A 16185-nucleotide genomic window follows, 5' to 3' on the forward strand; every position below is an offset into this window, starting at 1 on the left:
ATTAATCCCTTAACATCACATGCTGGAGGGAAGACTTGATACTCAAAAGTTGTTCTTTGACTTCCACGCATTAATTCTGCCCCAATTTGGTCATCAATATATGTTCATATTCTAGAAAAAGTTCACCAGAAAAAGATTATGTGATAGTCAAATTAGACCTGACATTTCTGTGATTATGTACGCACCATCATACATACACCCACAATAAGTAAATGTAAAAATCCAAAATGAAACAAACAATTCAAAAAACAAATCAACCCACAAAAAAAAACTTATACAACAAGAAAGAGATCAATATTAAAAAACAGACAATGGACAGTAAACTCACAACTAGGGAATAAATAGCATTTAAATATATAAAGATATTCAGTCTTGATCACAATTTTTAAAAATTAAAAATCAATGTATGTTGGGCTCTGTTTTAAGACAGTGTCAGTACTTAGAGCTAACTCTGGATTTGAACTTATAAACCTCCTGCCAGAGTCTCCAAAGTGCTAGGAATACAAGCATGTGACACACCTCTGTACCCAGCAACATAAGCTTTTTAAAATTAGTGGCATCCTAATGAGAGAACAGTGGTATGTCAAGGTGTCTTAGGTTTGTTTCTCATTGTTGTGATAAAATACACAGACAAAAGCCATGTAAAAGAGAAGGGGTTTGTTTTAGCTCACAGCTCCAGGTCCACTAAAGTCCGCAACAGAAGGGAAGTTACTGCTGCAGGAGCTTGAAGCAGACAGCTATTTATATCAAATCCAGGGTTAAGAGCAAACAGCAATAAAATGTGCATTCATGTTTGTGCTTTGCTCATTTTCTCCTTTTAATGCCGTCCAGGACCCGTGCCACCTACTTTTAGGTTCTTCCTTCCCATATCAATTAACATACTCTAGAAAACCTCACACAGACAAGCCCACAAGCCAACTTAGACAGTTCCTCACTGGGACACCTTTCCCAGGTGATTCTAGGTTGTATCAAGTTGACAACTAACACTAACCAACACACACTGCAATTTATTGCTGATTAGTATTCCAGTCCACAGATGTGCCCCTTTTAGATGGTCAGGTCATTCTGCTCTTTATGAATAATAGTGCTATAAGCATCTAAGAACAAATTTCTGTGTGTACAAATGCTTTCAAGCCTTGGGTACATTTTGAAAACAAGTATTATAAACTCTCCTATTTTACTTTGTGTGCATACTTGTGTATGCAAGTGTTCACACATGCTCCCGTGTATATAGGCATGTATACCTGTGTTCTGCACGAGCATGTGTGCTGGAACAGGAGTATGGATGTATGTGAAGACTAGAGGACACTCTTGGATATTGTTCCTTAGCAGCCATGCGCCTTTTCTGAGACCCAGTGTCTCACAAGAATTTTTTGATTTAATGATCTTTTTACTACGAACGCTGTCATTTAACAGCCTGGCACTACATGTTATCAGTGTTCCACCTTCATGGTTTTAATCAAGACCCTAAGTCCTGTCTCACTGAGGTCATTCGAGTGTTGTTAAGTTTCTCGTTGCTTATTATTATATTATTTCTAAGCCGTGTCTCCACATTTATTGAAGTATTTGTGTTTCTTGTATCAGAATATTTTACTTTGAAGGAGAACTGAACAAAAACCAAACTCTGCTATTTTGAAGAACGGAACAAGTACCAAATTCTACCCCAATTTGGTGGTCAATATATGTTCATATTCTAGAAAAAGTTCACCAGAAAAAGATTATGTGATAGTCAGATTAGACTTGACATTTCTGTGATTCTGTTGAAAGCCTTAACTTCCACAGCATCTACTGAATCTTAGCTAGTCATACTAGTATTGTTTTTAACTATGGCAACTATAATTTCCAACATTGCTCTTTTTTTTTTTTGCATGAATGGCATATCTCTCATCATGCCACACTGGAGTCTGTGTGTGGCACATGGGTGCATGTGGAGGGCAGAAATCAACGTTCAGTGTTCTTAGCAATCATTCAACACCTTACTTTAAAAAAACTATTACATTTTATACGGTGCACATAAGTTTGCCATTGTGTTGACACTGAGGTCAGAGGGTACTTGTAGGAGTCAGATCTCTCTTTCCACCATGTGGGTCACAGGGAGCAAAACTCAGGTCATCAGATATGGCAGTAAGTGCCTTTACCCACTGAGCCACCTTGCTGACTTTCGACTTTATTTTTTGAAACAAGGACAGTAAGTCACAGGCTCCTCCTGTCTCTGCTTCCTCGATGTTGAGATTGTAAACATGCACTGCTGTGTTCAGCTTTTTCACAGAGTTCCTGTAATACCAAACTCCAGTCCTCATTATGTATGGCAAGCACTGAATAATGTTCTATTTTAATATCTATTGTGTACTTATTAATGCAACAAGCCCTGTTATATGCAATTCCTATGTAAAATTCAATTTATCTCTTTAACCCCAAGATTGATACTATTTGTTTATCTTTACAGGTTGCTCTCCCCAATATAAAATATGATTTATTCACTTAGGTAAATCTAGTTCATGGTATTGACTTTCCTCAAATGTTGGTATCTATTTTGTTAAATACTTTCATTTGAATTTCTCTGTAAGATTTTTGTATATGTGTAAACACTTTGCATCTCTGGACTAAAGACGCAATATATACTCTGACTCTCAATAGCTGGTGAGAACTTGCTATGCTGTTGCTAGGCTTTAAGAACTAGTGTCCACATTTATCTAGTTCCTGGCTCACTGAGATGTGAGCCACTCTGCCCTGCTCCACTACACTCCCAAACCCCCATCATGCTGAACTAGTCCCTCATGGACTGTAAGCTGAAATAACTGTTCACTTCAGTGTTTCTGTCAGGTATTTTGTCACAGCAATACAAAAATAATGACTTCCAAGGGAAAACTTCTTGTGTGGCTCTAACGTACTGTCTAGTTTGAAGAATCTACCCTAGGCATTTAAGGTAAATCCAGTGGTAATGAACTCCCTCGGCTGTCATCTCCTTGAAATGAGAATACCTTAACCTCCACCCTGGTTCCTTATTTTCTTTTGTGAGACTAAATCTCACTATGTAGCCAACTTGGCTTTATCTCCTAATCCTCCAGTTTCAGCCTCCCAAGTTCTGAGACAATGGGTATCATACTTGGCATTACCTCACATTTGAAGTAATTTTGCTGGATAGAGAATCTGTCTGTTACTATGGTTTTCTTCTAGGATTTTAACTATATTACTCCACTGCCTCTGGCTTGCAAGTTTTCTACCAAGATTACTACCTGTTACACTGAAGATCTCTGCACCTATTGAGTCATTTATCTCTCAATTCTTTCAGGATTCTCTTTGTTTGCCAACAGTTGTTTTTCCAGACAGGGTCACTCTGTATAACAGGCTGTCCTGGAACTTGCTTTTTAAACTATGCTAGCCTCAAACTGACAGAGATCTTGCTTGTCTCTGCCTCCCAAGTGCTGGGATTCAATGTGTATGCCACCACTGCCACCACCCTGTTTGCTAACTGTTCTTAACCTCCCAAATGTTTCTTCAAATTTGAGGGGCTTTGGGCTATTAACTTCTTCAAATAATATCTTTATCCCTTTTTTTCTCTCCAACTTCTGGAGATATTCCTCTGGCTTGATTTTTCTACTAATCTTTCTTAAGATTTCCTGAATGTTGCTAATGGCATGCACATACCAGCACAGATATACTATGTGCTGTTAAAAATAACCAAAAGTGAAAAGAGAAGCAAATCTATTCTTGAAAAACAGAAAAATCTGCAGTAGATGAGACTTACAATTTTCTAGGCTTTTTTGGCCATCAGCAAACCCTGTTTATGAGGCAGGCAATGTGCTTGAGATGTCAGAAGACAGAAAGGTAGAATGACAGATAGCTGAAGGTGTGTTTTGAAAGGGGGAAATCAATGAGATGCAAAGGTCCAAACAGGCGTAGACTTACAAGTCACACCGACTTTTGCCAAGAGATTATATATAAGTGTATAGAAAGATCCAAGAGTGCCCCAACACCACCACCAAACCAAACAAACAAAACACCAAACTAAACCAAAACACCAACAAAAACCAGCCAGAAACATTTAAGAAAGGAGTAGAGACCCAGCAAAATGGCTTAGTGAATAAAGGCACTACAAAACCTGACCACCCAAGGTAGATCCCTGGAACCCAAATAGTGGAAGGAGAGACCTAACTACTACCAAGTTGTTCTCTGACTGCCACACATTATACGCACAATCCTTCTCCCTTGGCATCCTGTCTGCCAAAACTATAAGAACAAATGACTATTTACAAGAAATTATCTTTTGTACTGTTTCACTACCAATAGTTGATAATAATCACCAATCATTTGCCTATGTTAAGGTTCTGGGGATTGAACCTAAAGCTTTATATATACTAGGCAAGTGCATTACCATTGAAATATATTTCCAAGCCTTTCTATACTTTTAATTTTGAGATGGGGTTTCATCAAAGCTGACCTTGAACTCTTTCATACTACTCATAGTCCTTGGAGTTGTGATTAAACTCAGTTTCTCAAGTAGCTGAATGTATCACCTTGAAATTCTTATCTCTGCCAAGAGACCAACTAGGAATATTTACTTCATTGATTCCAGTAGATTCTATAACCTTTCATTTCCCTAAGGCAAATGTGTTTAGTACTGTTTAGCAAATATTCTTTTTCATACCGAAAGGGTACTTTTGGCTTGGATTTTCACTATGAATAGATATTAAATTTTATTTTATATAAATAATGCTTCAATTACGTTTATGCAGCTTTAAAAAAATACCTAGGGCTCATGGTGGTAAAAGGTTCAGATGAGGAAAAAGGCAAACTTCCTTTGTTACTGCTATTAAGCCACGTCCTAGTGATCCCTTGCTGTACCACAATGAACAGGAAATAATGATGAACAAACAGCAGAATAAAAACTGGACAAGAAAAGGTAAAAGTACCTACATGATATAATAATTTACCAGTGCACACTGGGAATAATAAAACAAACTACTAGAATAAAGGTTTGCCAAAAAAATATAAGATTATGATATAATTAATTGGATGTCCAGGGGTTTATACAAAGGAATAAGGTAGTTCTAAAATCTGAGATCAATATAACTTAGCAACCACATCGTAAACTATGTAGAAATCATCTAAAATCACCTAGAATTTTACAAAATGCTGCTGGAGCGAGGGGGGTTAAGTCTCTTCCCTGAATCCTCACTTGACTATCTATAGCCACTCAACACAACCTATGACTTTGTCTCCTACTCCGCTCCAGCACTCACTCACTTTTCTTCATTTCCAATTACTATTTCTCTTTCTTCCCTTGAGACAGGGTTTCTCTGTGTAGCCCTAGCTATCCTGGAACTCACTTTGTAGACCAGGGTGGTCTCAATCTCAGAGGTCTTCCTGCCTTTGCTTCCCAAGTGTTGAGAGTAAATGTGTGCACCACAATTCTTAGCTAATTATTACTTCTCAAAGTGATTTCATTATTCCAACAACCTTCCAACTCTCTTTAATTTGCTACCTTATGTCAATGGCTACATTATAAGCAGGCAGATATAGAATTAAAAGGAACTTCATAGTCTCATGTACTACTTAAAGCCCGTATTTTACCCATCACTGCATTACAGTCAAATGGAATTTCAAGAGTTTCCTCAAATATATCATTCTTGTATGGTCACTTTGAAAACCTTGAATTTCTGTACATACTGCTGCTTCTTTCTGAAATATCCTGATTCTTGAGTACTTCTGTCATTCTCTCCCAAAAAAGGTTAAGACAGAACCCACTATCACTACTAAGGACACTCAGCAGGCTACCACAGAAACATGTGCAATCAGAAATTAAGAGTCTGAAGTATGACAAAAGAAACACATCTTTCAAAAGAAAACAGAACAAGCCCGCGCAGTGGTGGCACACGCCTTTAATCCCAGCACTTGGGAGGGAGAGGCAGGTAGATTTCTGAGTTCAAGGCCAGCCTGGTCTACAGAGTGAGTTCCAGGACAGCCAGGGCTATACAGAGAAACCCTGTCTTGAAAAACAAAACAAACAAACAAACAAACAAAAAAAAAAAAAGAAAGAAAGAAAGAAAGAAAGAAAGAAAGAAAGAAAAGAAAAGAGAACACATTTGAAATACAAGCAAGTATTTTAGCCACTTATGCCAAATCACAAACTTGTAAAAATAATGATCATCTTCTCCTATATGACCTGTCCTATATCTTCTTCTACATAATTTCATGTAATCCAAAGTTTGAAAATCACAAAGTTAGAGAGGAACCAACAAAGTATGTCCACAATGCTAACTGTCAGGAGAAGCTGAAGGAAGATCAAGCTAACGGTTATCTATAATCTAATCTTTGTCCTACTGACAGACATTGTAATTCAATGTAGAAAAGAAACAAAAAAGGGAAATGCACAAGAATCATAAACTTAAAGCCTTAATAGCATGATGATAAATGAATCTTAACTACTTTTAAAAATTATACATAATATTATATAATTCATTGCTTTCCTCAATAAACTATACTTTGTACAGATTATTATTGTACATTATATTAAATCAGTGGTAGAGCACACCAGCAGTAGAAACTGAGACAAACTGAGGGTTCTAGCAAGCATGGTCTACATGATGATACCTGTTCAAAAGACAAAGAGAAAAACAAAAGACAAAAGAACAAAACAAATCAACCAATCAAACAAATATATTATGACAAATGCTAAAATTGTGGTAAATGTTTAAGGTTACAAACTTCAAAACCTAAAGCTTATCTGTATGTAAGCAAAAAAGATGCTAAAGAGAGTGAGGTAAGGTTTTGTATTTTCTGTAAAACAAAAATAAAAAATTTAAATGCCCTTTTCATTTTTTAAATAAATTCAATTAAATTTCAATACCTATTTGCCAAAGGTAAGAATAACTTCTATCTTCAAAAACTAGTGTGTGTGTATGTGTATTTTAAATATATAACATATAATATATATATACATACACATACAACACACATAGTTTAGATTTAAAACTAAAAACAGATGGGAATTTTTAGTTTTTCTGTATTCCTTTAATCAGTAATGCCAATCTCATTTCATGTTCCTGCCTCCCCTTAACATGTACACATGTTTATCATAATGTTTCTCTTTTACTGTGCATGGGGTGAATGCACAGCGCAGCGTGCACGTGGAGGTCAGAGGGCAGTGCTGTGAGTCAGTTCTCTCTTCCACCTTTTACAGGGGTCCAAGAATAAAACTCAGGTCAGCAGGCTTACATGCCAAATCCACTTAGCTGCTGAGCCATCCACTAGGCCTATTATCTCTTGAGCAAACTTTAGCTGAAAAAAAAGCATAGGCTTTATTAGATAGATTGGAGTTAACAAGGTTTCTTTGTTATTTGACTAATCATTAAACTCATTAAATATTTATACTTTTGTAAGCATTTATTTTTCATTTAAAAACATAATGATACTTTTATACATAGTAAGAATGATATGCAAAACAGTTGGTTAATAAATATACAACAGATGCTTCATAAATATCACTCCTATTCCTTTCTCTTTTGATATATTAATTATCCTCAAAAGCCTTAGGATAATTTCACTGTGAAAATCAGGAGGGCTGGGTAGATGACTCAGTGGGTAAGAATGTTTACTGTGCAAGCATGAGAACCTGAGTTTGAACCCTTAAGACCCACATAAGAACTAGACATGGCTGTTTCTGCCTATAACCCCAGTCATTAGGGGATGGAGACAGGTAAATGTGAAAGCTTGCTGGTAAGCCACCCTCACCAAAACAATAAGCTTCCAGTTCAGTGAGAAATCCTCTCTTAAAACAAAGTAGAGAATGATAGAGGAAGACATCCCACTTCCTGTTCTGTCCTTCACACCCACACATTCATATACATGTAACACGTGTACACGCTCACACACGCACATACACACACCAATTAATAGTGGGACACTATAAGAACTGAACTAAAACTCTTCCATAATTTAGATAGGTCTTTCAGAATATTTAAATATAAAGTTCTGTGGTAGAAATAACGGTTCTGTGTTTTTAAAAAATGAGCAAGGGAATTAAAAGAATCAAGTTTTTAGTTTTATTAATGTCAGAAGTAATTCAGGACTTACCTCCTTGGATTCAAATAATGACTCCTAAAAATATGAGTGTTACACTGAAAACTTTCCAATGCCTCTTTTAAGAAGATTTAAAATTCTATAACCATTCTATTAAAACAGGCTTATAAATGGAATTTGGAAGTTATTGAATGTACACACACAGATGTTTGCCCACATACGTCTATGTGTGCCATGTGTGTCAGAGCCCACAGAGACCATAAGAGGCCATTAGATCCCGTAGAACGAGAGTTACAGGGGCTGTGAGCTGTCATATGGGTACTGGAAAATAAACACAAGTCCTCTGCGAGAAGAGGAAGCTAGCTGAGCCCTCCCTCCAAGCCAATAAACAGACTATTAAACACTGGTTCAGAGAACCTTGTCTTCAATCTACAATTTTCTAAACAGTACAAAATGTTTCTTTCAAAATACACTCCTCTTGACCAGGTGTGGTAGCACACACCTATAATCTCAACATTGGTAGGTTGACAACTGAGTTCAAGGCCAGTGTGGGCTACATAAGCAACACTTTGTATTTGAAACAGAGAAATTAAAAAACAAAATCAGAATTTTATTACATTAATCAAAATGATAGCATGTTTTTGTCAATTCTATCACAGTCTAACCATATAAGTTGCAAAGGATGCAGCTGAGGTGTTAGCATATCCTTCACCTAGGTTCATAAGTGCATTTCCTTAGTGCAGTTTATAATGCTTAATTGTCAAAGTAAGCATATCTATGATATACCATATCTTTTTTTCTATTTCTTTGACCTCATGCTTCTAAGAACCACAAATGTACGGAGTACTAAAGAGTTGGTGGAAACCAAGGAGCTTAAAACAGAATTTGTGCAGCTCTGAAATGGAGTATCTCATGTGAGAAGGGTCTTTATAAAAAATTTTATACGTTATTCAAATAATAAAATTCAAATTATAAATATACTCAAAGAACACAAAATATTCTTTGACAATGGCCACTAACAAATTAAGATTTTGCTAGAATATTCACACCAGGCAACCCCAATGTCATTTTAGTATACTTATATATACCTAAAGCCATGATTTTCAACCTTCCCAATGTTGAGACCCTTTAATACAGGTTGTATTAAACATAAAATTATTTTCATTGCTACTTCATAACTATAATTTTGCTACTGTTATAATTGTAATGTAAATATTTTGGGAGCTAGGTTTGCCAAAGGGGTCACTACCCACAGGTGAGAACCACTAATATAAAGGTAAGTTATCCTTCATGCTTGGTCTTAGTCTTACTTTTTAGGTGTCTGAGATACAATGAAACTAGTACTATACTTACAGGTTGACTCATAGCTATAAATAACTTAACAGGAATGGACTCACATACCTTAAAACACCAAGAAAAGTACAACAGGCAAAGGACTTGAGTCTAATTATTTAATTTAAAATATTAAAACTCATTCAATTGAAAGGGGCTTTATATAATGGACACAGAGAAAAAACTACAAGGAAATGAAAGGCAACTGCTTAAACTTACTGGGTTATCTGTGGAATCGTCAGCCAACTGTAAACCAAAATAGTCTCGCTCAGTCAAATCAAGATGCTTGAAGACTATATCCAACAGAACTTGCCCCTGATCATGTTTCTGGAAGAAAAATAATATAGAAGCATCTTTAATGTCTGTGTCTTATGCTTTGTTTTTTCATTCGTTTGTTTTGTTTTTTCCTTTTTGAGATAGGACCTCCCTAAGTAGTCCTAGCTGGCCTTAAACTCACAGAGATTCACCTGCCTCTGCCTCCTGAGTGACAGGATTAAAGGTGTGCACCACCATACATGATGCTTTGTGCTTTTTTTTTTTTTTTTTTTTTTTTTTGGTGGTGGTGGTGGGGGTCTGAGACAGGGTTTCTCTGTATAGCCCTGGCTGCCCTGGAACTCACTCTGTAGACCAGGATGGCCTCAAACTCAGAAATCCGCCTGCCTCTGCCTCCCAAGTGCTGGGATTAAAGGCATGTGCTACCACTACCCAGCTGCTTTATGCTTTTTAACCTTACATACACTTACATACATTTTTGTCTTTTTTTAAACTACAATGGCTACTGTTTTTATGTCAATGACTTGGTATGGTTCACAGAGAAAATAATAAATATGAAAGAAACTTTTGATTGCAAATGCATCCTATAGACTATTATCATGGTATTTTTGTTATTTTATATTTTTGCCACAAAAACTTATGTGTGTGTGTGTGTGTGTGTGTGTGTGTGTGTGTGTGTGTGTGTCAACTCTCTCTATGCCTTTTATTCTTTGTTGAAACACGATTAGAAAGTTAACTACAGTTTAAATACAGTTTTGTGTAAAAATCATAAAAGGCAGAAGATAGGAAAAACTTTGCAGATATCTGAGAAAGGCCTTTGATTTGTCAGAATATAACTTTGTAATTATAGAATTTTTAGAAAATGTCTCACTTTAACCTTACCAATTCAATAATGTAGACATATTTCTTCCCATGTTCCACAGCTACTAAATATGGTACAAAAGACATGATTGAATAATTTATTAAATGATGAGTAAAACTAACAGATAAAACAAAAATAATTAACTAGTTCATTAATAATAATAGAAATTAAACTGAGGTATCGCAGTGACATATGCCATGAAATGAAATTCAATGAGTAAGATAAAAATATTTATTTAGGGGAAAGGACCACCAACGAAAGAGTACACATGGAGGGACCCATGGCTCCAGCCACATATGTAGCAGAGGATGGCCTTGTCCAACATAAGTGGAAGGAGCGGCTCTTGGGCCTGGGGGAATCTAATGCCCCAATGAAGGGAAATGCCAGGGCAGGAAGGTAGGAGTGAGTGGATGAGTGGTGGAGAGGCAGGGGGAGGTGGGATGAAATAGGGGGTTCCAGAGGGGAGACCTGGAAAGGGGATAACATTTGAAATGTAAATAAAGAAAATATCCAATAAAAAATTTTAAATATTTATTTAATTACAAAACTGTAAAATGGCACAACCTGTTGGGAAACAGTGAAAACATTGTGTGTGCATACAGAAATACTTACTCATCTGTGTATGCGTGCAGATGTCAGGTTGATATCAGACATCTCCTCTACTGTGCTCCATATTTTTTACATTGTTTTCACATTTGTCTACTTGCGTCTACACAAGTGCACATGTACACACCATAGCACATATGTGGGAGTTCAACTTTCAGGAGTCAGTTCTCTCCTTCCACCATGTGAGTTCCAGTGATTAAACTTAAAAGTCAAGATTGTTGGCAAATACCACTACCCATTGAGCCATCTTTCCTGTCCCTGCTCTTATTTTTAAGTTACAGTCTATCAGTGAACCTGGTGCTCACCATTTAGGATAAAATGGATTCCTAGAATCGTCTTGTTTCCGTACCCCAGCATGAAGTTACAGATAGGTGTGCTAGGTTTTTATATGAGTACTAAGGATCTAATTTTAGGCCCTCATACTTGTATTCTTTATACCCAACTGAGTCATCTCCCCAACTGGTAACTATCAACTACTTCAGATACCTAAACAGCAATATAAAATCCAATATTGAAGGAAATAGATTAAACACATCGAGTATGTTCACTAGAAAAACACAGTAGTGGTACATTTTACCACTAAATGTTCCTCTTGTTGGCTGTGGCAATCAGAAAAGAGTCGAAATAAAGTCAGAACCAATCTTCGAATTGAGAGGACATTTTTTTCATAATATAAAGTATAAAGGTAGACCTAAATCAGGCAATGAGAAACAGCCAAGAACTAGGTTCCCTCCCTCTGCCTCATCTGCATTTGAGTGTTGGCTGTATTTGTGGCCTTTAGCTGCACTATCAGCAACCCCAAGATTCACACTCACACCTCATAATGTTCAAGAGAACAAACATACTTGTAAAGTTACCACACAAAAAGACTATATATCATGTCTTGCTGGTCAAAACTGTGTCAAGACTGACAATCAATGACAGGAAGAATGTGCTTCAAACAGTGTTGGTGGCCTTTTGGTTACCAGCATTAAAACATAAGTACTGTTGCAATTTTCTCTACCCTTTCCCCATTCTGATTAAATTGATCCAGGGAAAAGACTAAGCATTGCTTCTTAAAAGCTACTAAGGTGGAGCTGGAGAGATGGTTCAGGGGTTAAGAGAATTTGTTGCTACTGCAGATGACCCAGGTTCCATTCCCAGCACCCACATAGTAGCTCACAACCATCTGTAACTCTAGTTTAAGGGAATTTGATGCTCTTCTCCCACCTTCCTGGACAACAGGCACACAAGTGTCTACAGACATACATGAAGTTGGAACATGTATATACATAAAATGAAATGAATTAATTTAAAAAAAAAAGCTACTATGGAGGTTAGTCTAATACATTCAAATCTTTTGAACAAGATAGAATATATTCATTTCTTGCTATACCTCCAGTTTAAATGCAAATAATAAACTGAATAAAACACATTAAAGTTTTTAAAATGTGAAACAAAAGCTGTCATATGGTTTTGTATGGTAAAATGGAGATATTGATAATAAAGACAGAAAGGACTGGAAAGATGGCTAAATGCCTTTGTTGTTTTTGGAAAGATGGCTAAATGCCTTTGTTGTTTTTGCAAAGGCCCTGAGTTCAGTTTCTAAAACTCAAATGGTGCTCACACCTATGCAGAACTCCAGTTCTGAAGGATCAGAGCCCCTCTTCTAGCCTCTATGGGCACCAGGTATGTACTGTACAAACATACATGCAACAAAACATACATGTAAAACAAAAAGTAAAAAATAAATAAATCTAAAAAACAAAAAGTTCAATTAAGAGATACTGTACTAATAGTATTTGGTGACCTAAATTAGAGTATCAAAGATGACAAAGTCATATGGACCAATTCCAAAATAGTAGATTAGCAAAAGGGGAACTGACTATAAGTGAGGGAAAAAAAATGACACATCAAGAATGTCATGTTTGTATGTCTAGATTAGCAAATGGATTCCTGATGGTGCTACTTGTGGATTGAAAAGGAACAATATAGGAAACACTACAGACCGGAAGAGAAGTTCAGTTTCAAAAACAATGACCTTTGAAAAAAAGAGTAGGAGGAAGATTTAAAAACACAAGTGAGAGACCAGTGAGATGATTCAGCAGTTGACAGCACTCACTGGCTGCTCTTGCACAGGACCTGAGTCCAGACCCCTACACCCAAGTGACGGCTCACAACCGCCTATAACTCCAGTTCCGTGGGATTTAATGCTCTCTTTCTGGTCTTTATAGGCACTACATGATCATGCTGCAAATAAATACATATAAGCAAAACATTCAAACATATTAAATAAAAATAGTCTTTGAAGAGGAAGCTAGACTCAAGGTGTTCACTGGAGCTCTCTGTCCCTCTTCCTAATATGGCTACACTAAAAAAGTAGAGCTCATTATTTTAAAAATGCAAATGAAAAAAGAAATAATCTGTTCGTCCCTTGCTTCATTAACGTTCTATTATAAACACAACAATAAAACAGATTGGGTAAGTTTAAACCAAAAGACCTTTATTTTGACTAATGGCTCTGAAAGTACAAAGTCAAGGGACCACATATACCAACAGCCTTCTTGCTGGAGGTGTACTGGTCATGAAGGCATCAAGAGCAAGTGACAGAAAACATGTGTGCTCATTGTATGGTTTAAGTATAAAGTATCCTCCACAGGTTCACATGCTGAAGAGATGCTCCTCAGCTGGGGATACTATTTGAGAAGAGACTGGAAACTTGAGGAAGTATAGTAAGTAAGGTGACTAGGGGCTACATCTTGCCCTGGATCCTTCTGGTCTTTCTGCTTCTTGGTTTGCACAAAAAAGAGCAGCTTTATTCTACCACAGATCCCATTATGATGTTCTGCCTAACACATCCAAGAGACCATGAAATCGCAGTAAGTTGTTTCAGTATTTGGGTGTAACAGCAACGAAAAGCTAACAGGAAAGTGGAAGTCAAGACATGAGATAGATACTGCCACAGGGTTCTAAAGCATCTGGGATTCATTTAGGAAGAACTGTGGGAAACTGACGGTAAGAGCTACACAGGCCAAAGCATGATGTAAGGGGCAATTAAAGGTGGGAGAAGGCTAACAGAAACATAGACAATGAAGGCCAGGTTCATGAGGTTTTGGATGAATAACTAGAGGACAATCCATGATATAGTATGGCAAAAAAAAAACAAAAAAAAACAAAACAAAAACAAAACCTAACATCTTGACTGTGCCCTGATATTCTGAAAGAGGCAGAATTTAAAGGTAACGTATTAATTAATCTGATGGAAATCCAGCACTCGGGCTATAAATATAAATGGTCAGTGAACAGTACAGCCACTGCTGGCCTTTTTTTTTTTTTTTTTTTTTTTAAAGCAGATAGAATAGAACAAAACAGGAAGATTGGGAAAAATACAAACGGTCAAAAATTTATGTAGGGCACTTAACCTTGCTGACAATAGGCTTCAGTTATTAAAGAAATTGGGAGTCATTAAAAAAAGCCAAGTTTTTGTTCCAGGAAAATAGGAAAGATCCCTTGATGATAGCTTAGATATCAGTGAGACTACCACCCATGCCAGGGCCAAGAATTTAAAAGTATAAACTCACTGGACAAGATTTTCCCTTGAGTATAGAGAGTGCAACCTGACACCTTACTTGCACAAGACCACCCACAGAAGCATTTTCTATGAAGCCAGTAGTATCAGGTACAGGAGTCTACTTCAACCATGGTCCAGCTACCACTCATGCTGGCAGCAAAACCTTGGCTTTGTCCACATAATGTTTTTGCAGGCATGCAGATTAATGTTTTACTGGGCATGCATATTATAATAATTTCAAGGTCACACAGGTTTCAACCCACATTTCAAAGGAAAGCCTGTAAGGCCAGGCGATGTGCAGAATGGTCATATTCCTCACAGGCTGCCACTGAAAGAGTGATAAATAGAGCAGATAAAATTGCCCAGATGAGAATAAAAAGAAAGCAGCTGAGGGAGAAACTTGCCATGCACTAACAATTCTCAGTAGGATGTTTTTAAAAGGCAGTTTATTAATATTTGATTAGTTGAATCAGTGAATGATAAAAATAGTATACTGTAACAATTCCAAAGTTTATGTGTGGTTTTAGTCTCTCTGTTAGTATTGCTAGCCCTTCAATTTCCCTTGTTTCACATAAGGACCAGTAAAAGAACAAGGCATTTGAAGAATCACTACAGCTCAAGGGATAATAAATACATCTACAGATACTTTATGGTAAACTGTATTTTTACAGGTAAAGTCTATCCCTATCAATGTACTGCGTTTTGTTGCTAGAGTTTTAAGACAACAATAACTGCCTAACTAAAAAAGGATCCTTGTTGGTAGGCTAAGAAGGAAGAGAGATGTTTGAGACCTGGCTGTAGGGAAGACTCAACAGCAGCTCTGTAGTCTTAGGCAAAGAGCTGCACTCTTTGGAAAGCAGTTTCATGACCCTAGACTACGTGAACTATTGCTTCAACAGTACTGTAGCTATACTGTTTAGAACCTAGGACGTAGTGAGTGTAGGGACGGAAGGACTGAGAAGAAAAGGCCCACAGCCAAGCTGGAGCTCTTACAGCAGTAGATGTAACCTGATCCATTGTGTATACACAGTTCACATATATGCATGTGTGCATCTTCACTGAAAACTAAAAGGATTCTGCATTTTAAAACCTGGATGCCAGGAGGTGGTGGCACACACCTTTAATCCCAGCACTTGGGAGGCAGAGGCAGGCGGATTTCTGAGTTCAGGCCAGCCTGATCTACAGAGTGAGTTCCAGGACAGCCAGGGCTACACAGAGAAACCCTATCTCGAAAACAAACAAACAACAACAACAAAAAAAAAAAAACAAAAACAAACAAACAAAAAAAAACCTGGATGGTGCTTGAGGTACCTATTTATAAAGATGCTCTTCTGAAGACCAACAGGGTACAGGGGAGAGTTCCCTCATGTATAGCAACTGTTCAGAATTCAGTTTTAATTTTGATATTGGTATATATATTTAAACTATTTGTATGATACCTAGATATCAGATAATCCAAGACCAGATCTAAGTAGGTGTCCTAGAATTTTTTGCAAAACTAGTAGTCTTTTTACATAAAATGTAATTAAAAATATAAGTT

General features: G+C 36.9%; 1 protein-coding gene across 4 annotated transcripts in view; it reads right to left on the bottom strand.

Moving 5' to 3' along the window:
• The window catches only part of Ptpn4 (protein tyrosine phosphatase non-receptor type 4), a 159177-nt gene that overhangs the window by 104511 nt on the left and 38481 nt on the right, over positions 1-16185 (bottom strand). For 3 of the 4 annotated variants that reach the window (XM_034513093.2, XM_076941032.1, XM_034513095.2), the window contains exon 3: positions 9574-9681. The exons of the other annotated variant lie outside the window; for it this stretch is intronic. In XM_034513093.2, coding sequence (XP_034368984.1) covers positions 9574-9681 — 108 coding nt within the window. The remainder of the gene's footprint in view (positions 1-9573; positions 9682-16185) is intronic. 4 annotated transcript variants of the gene reach the window in all.

Source organism: Arvicanthis niloticus, chromosome 10, assembly GCF_011762505.2.
Source record: "Arvicanthis niloticus isolate mArvNil1 chromosome 10, mArvNil1.pat.X, whole genome shotgun sequence".
NCBI classification, from domain to species: domain Eukaryota; kingdom Metazoa; phylum Chordata; class Mammalia; order Rodentia; family Muridae; genus Arvicanthis; species Arvicanthis niloticus.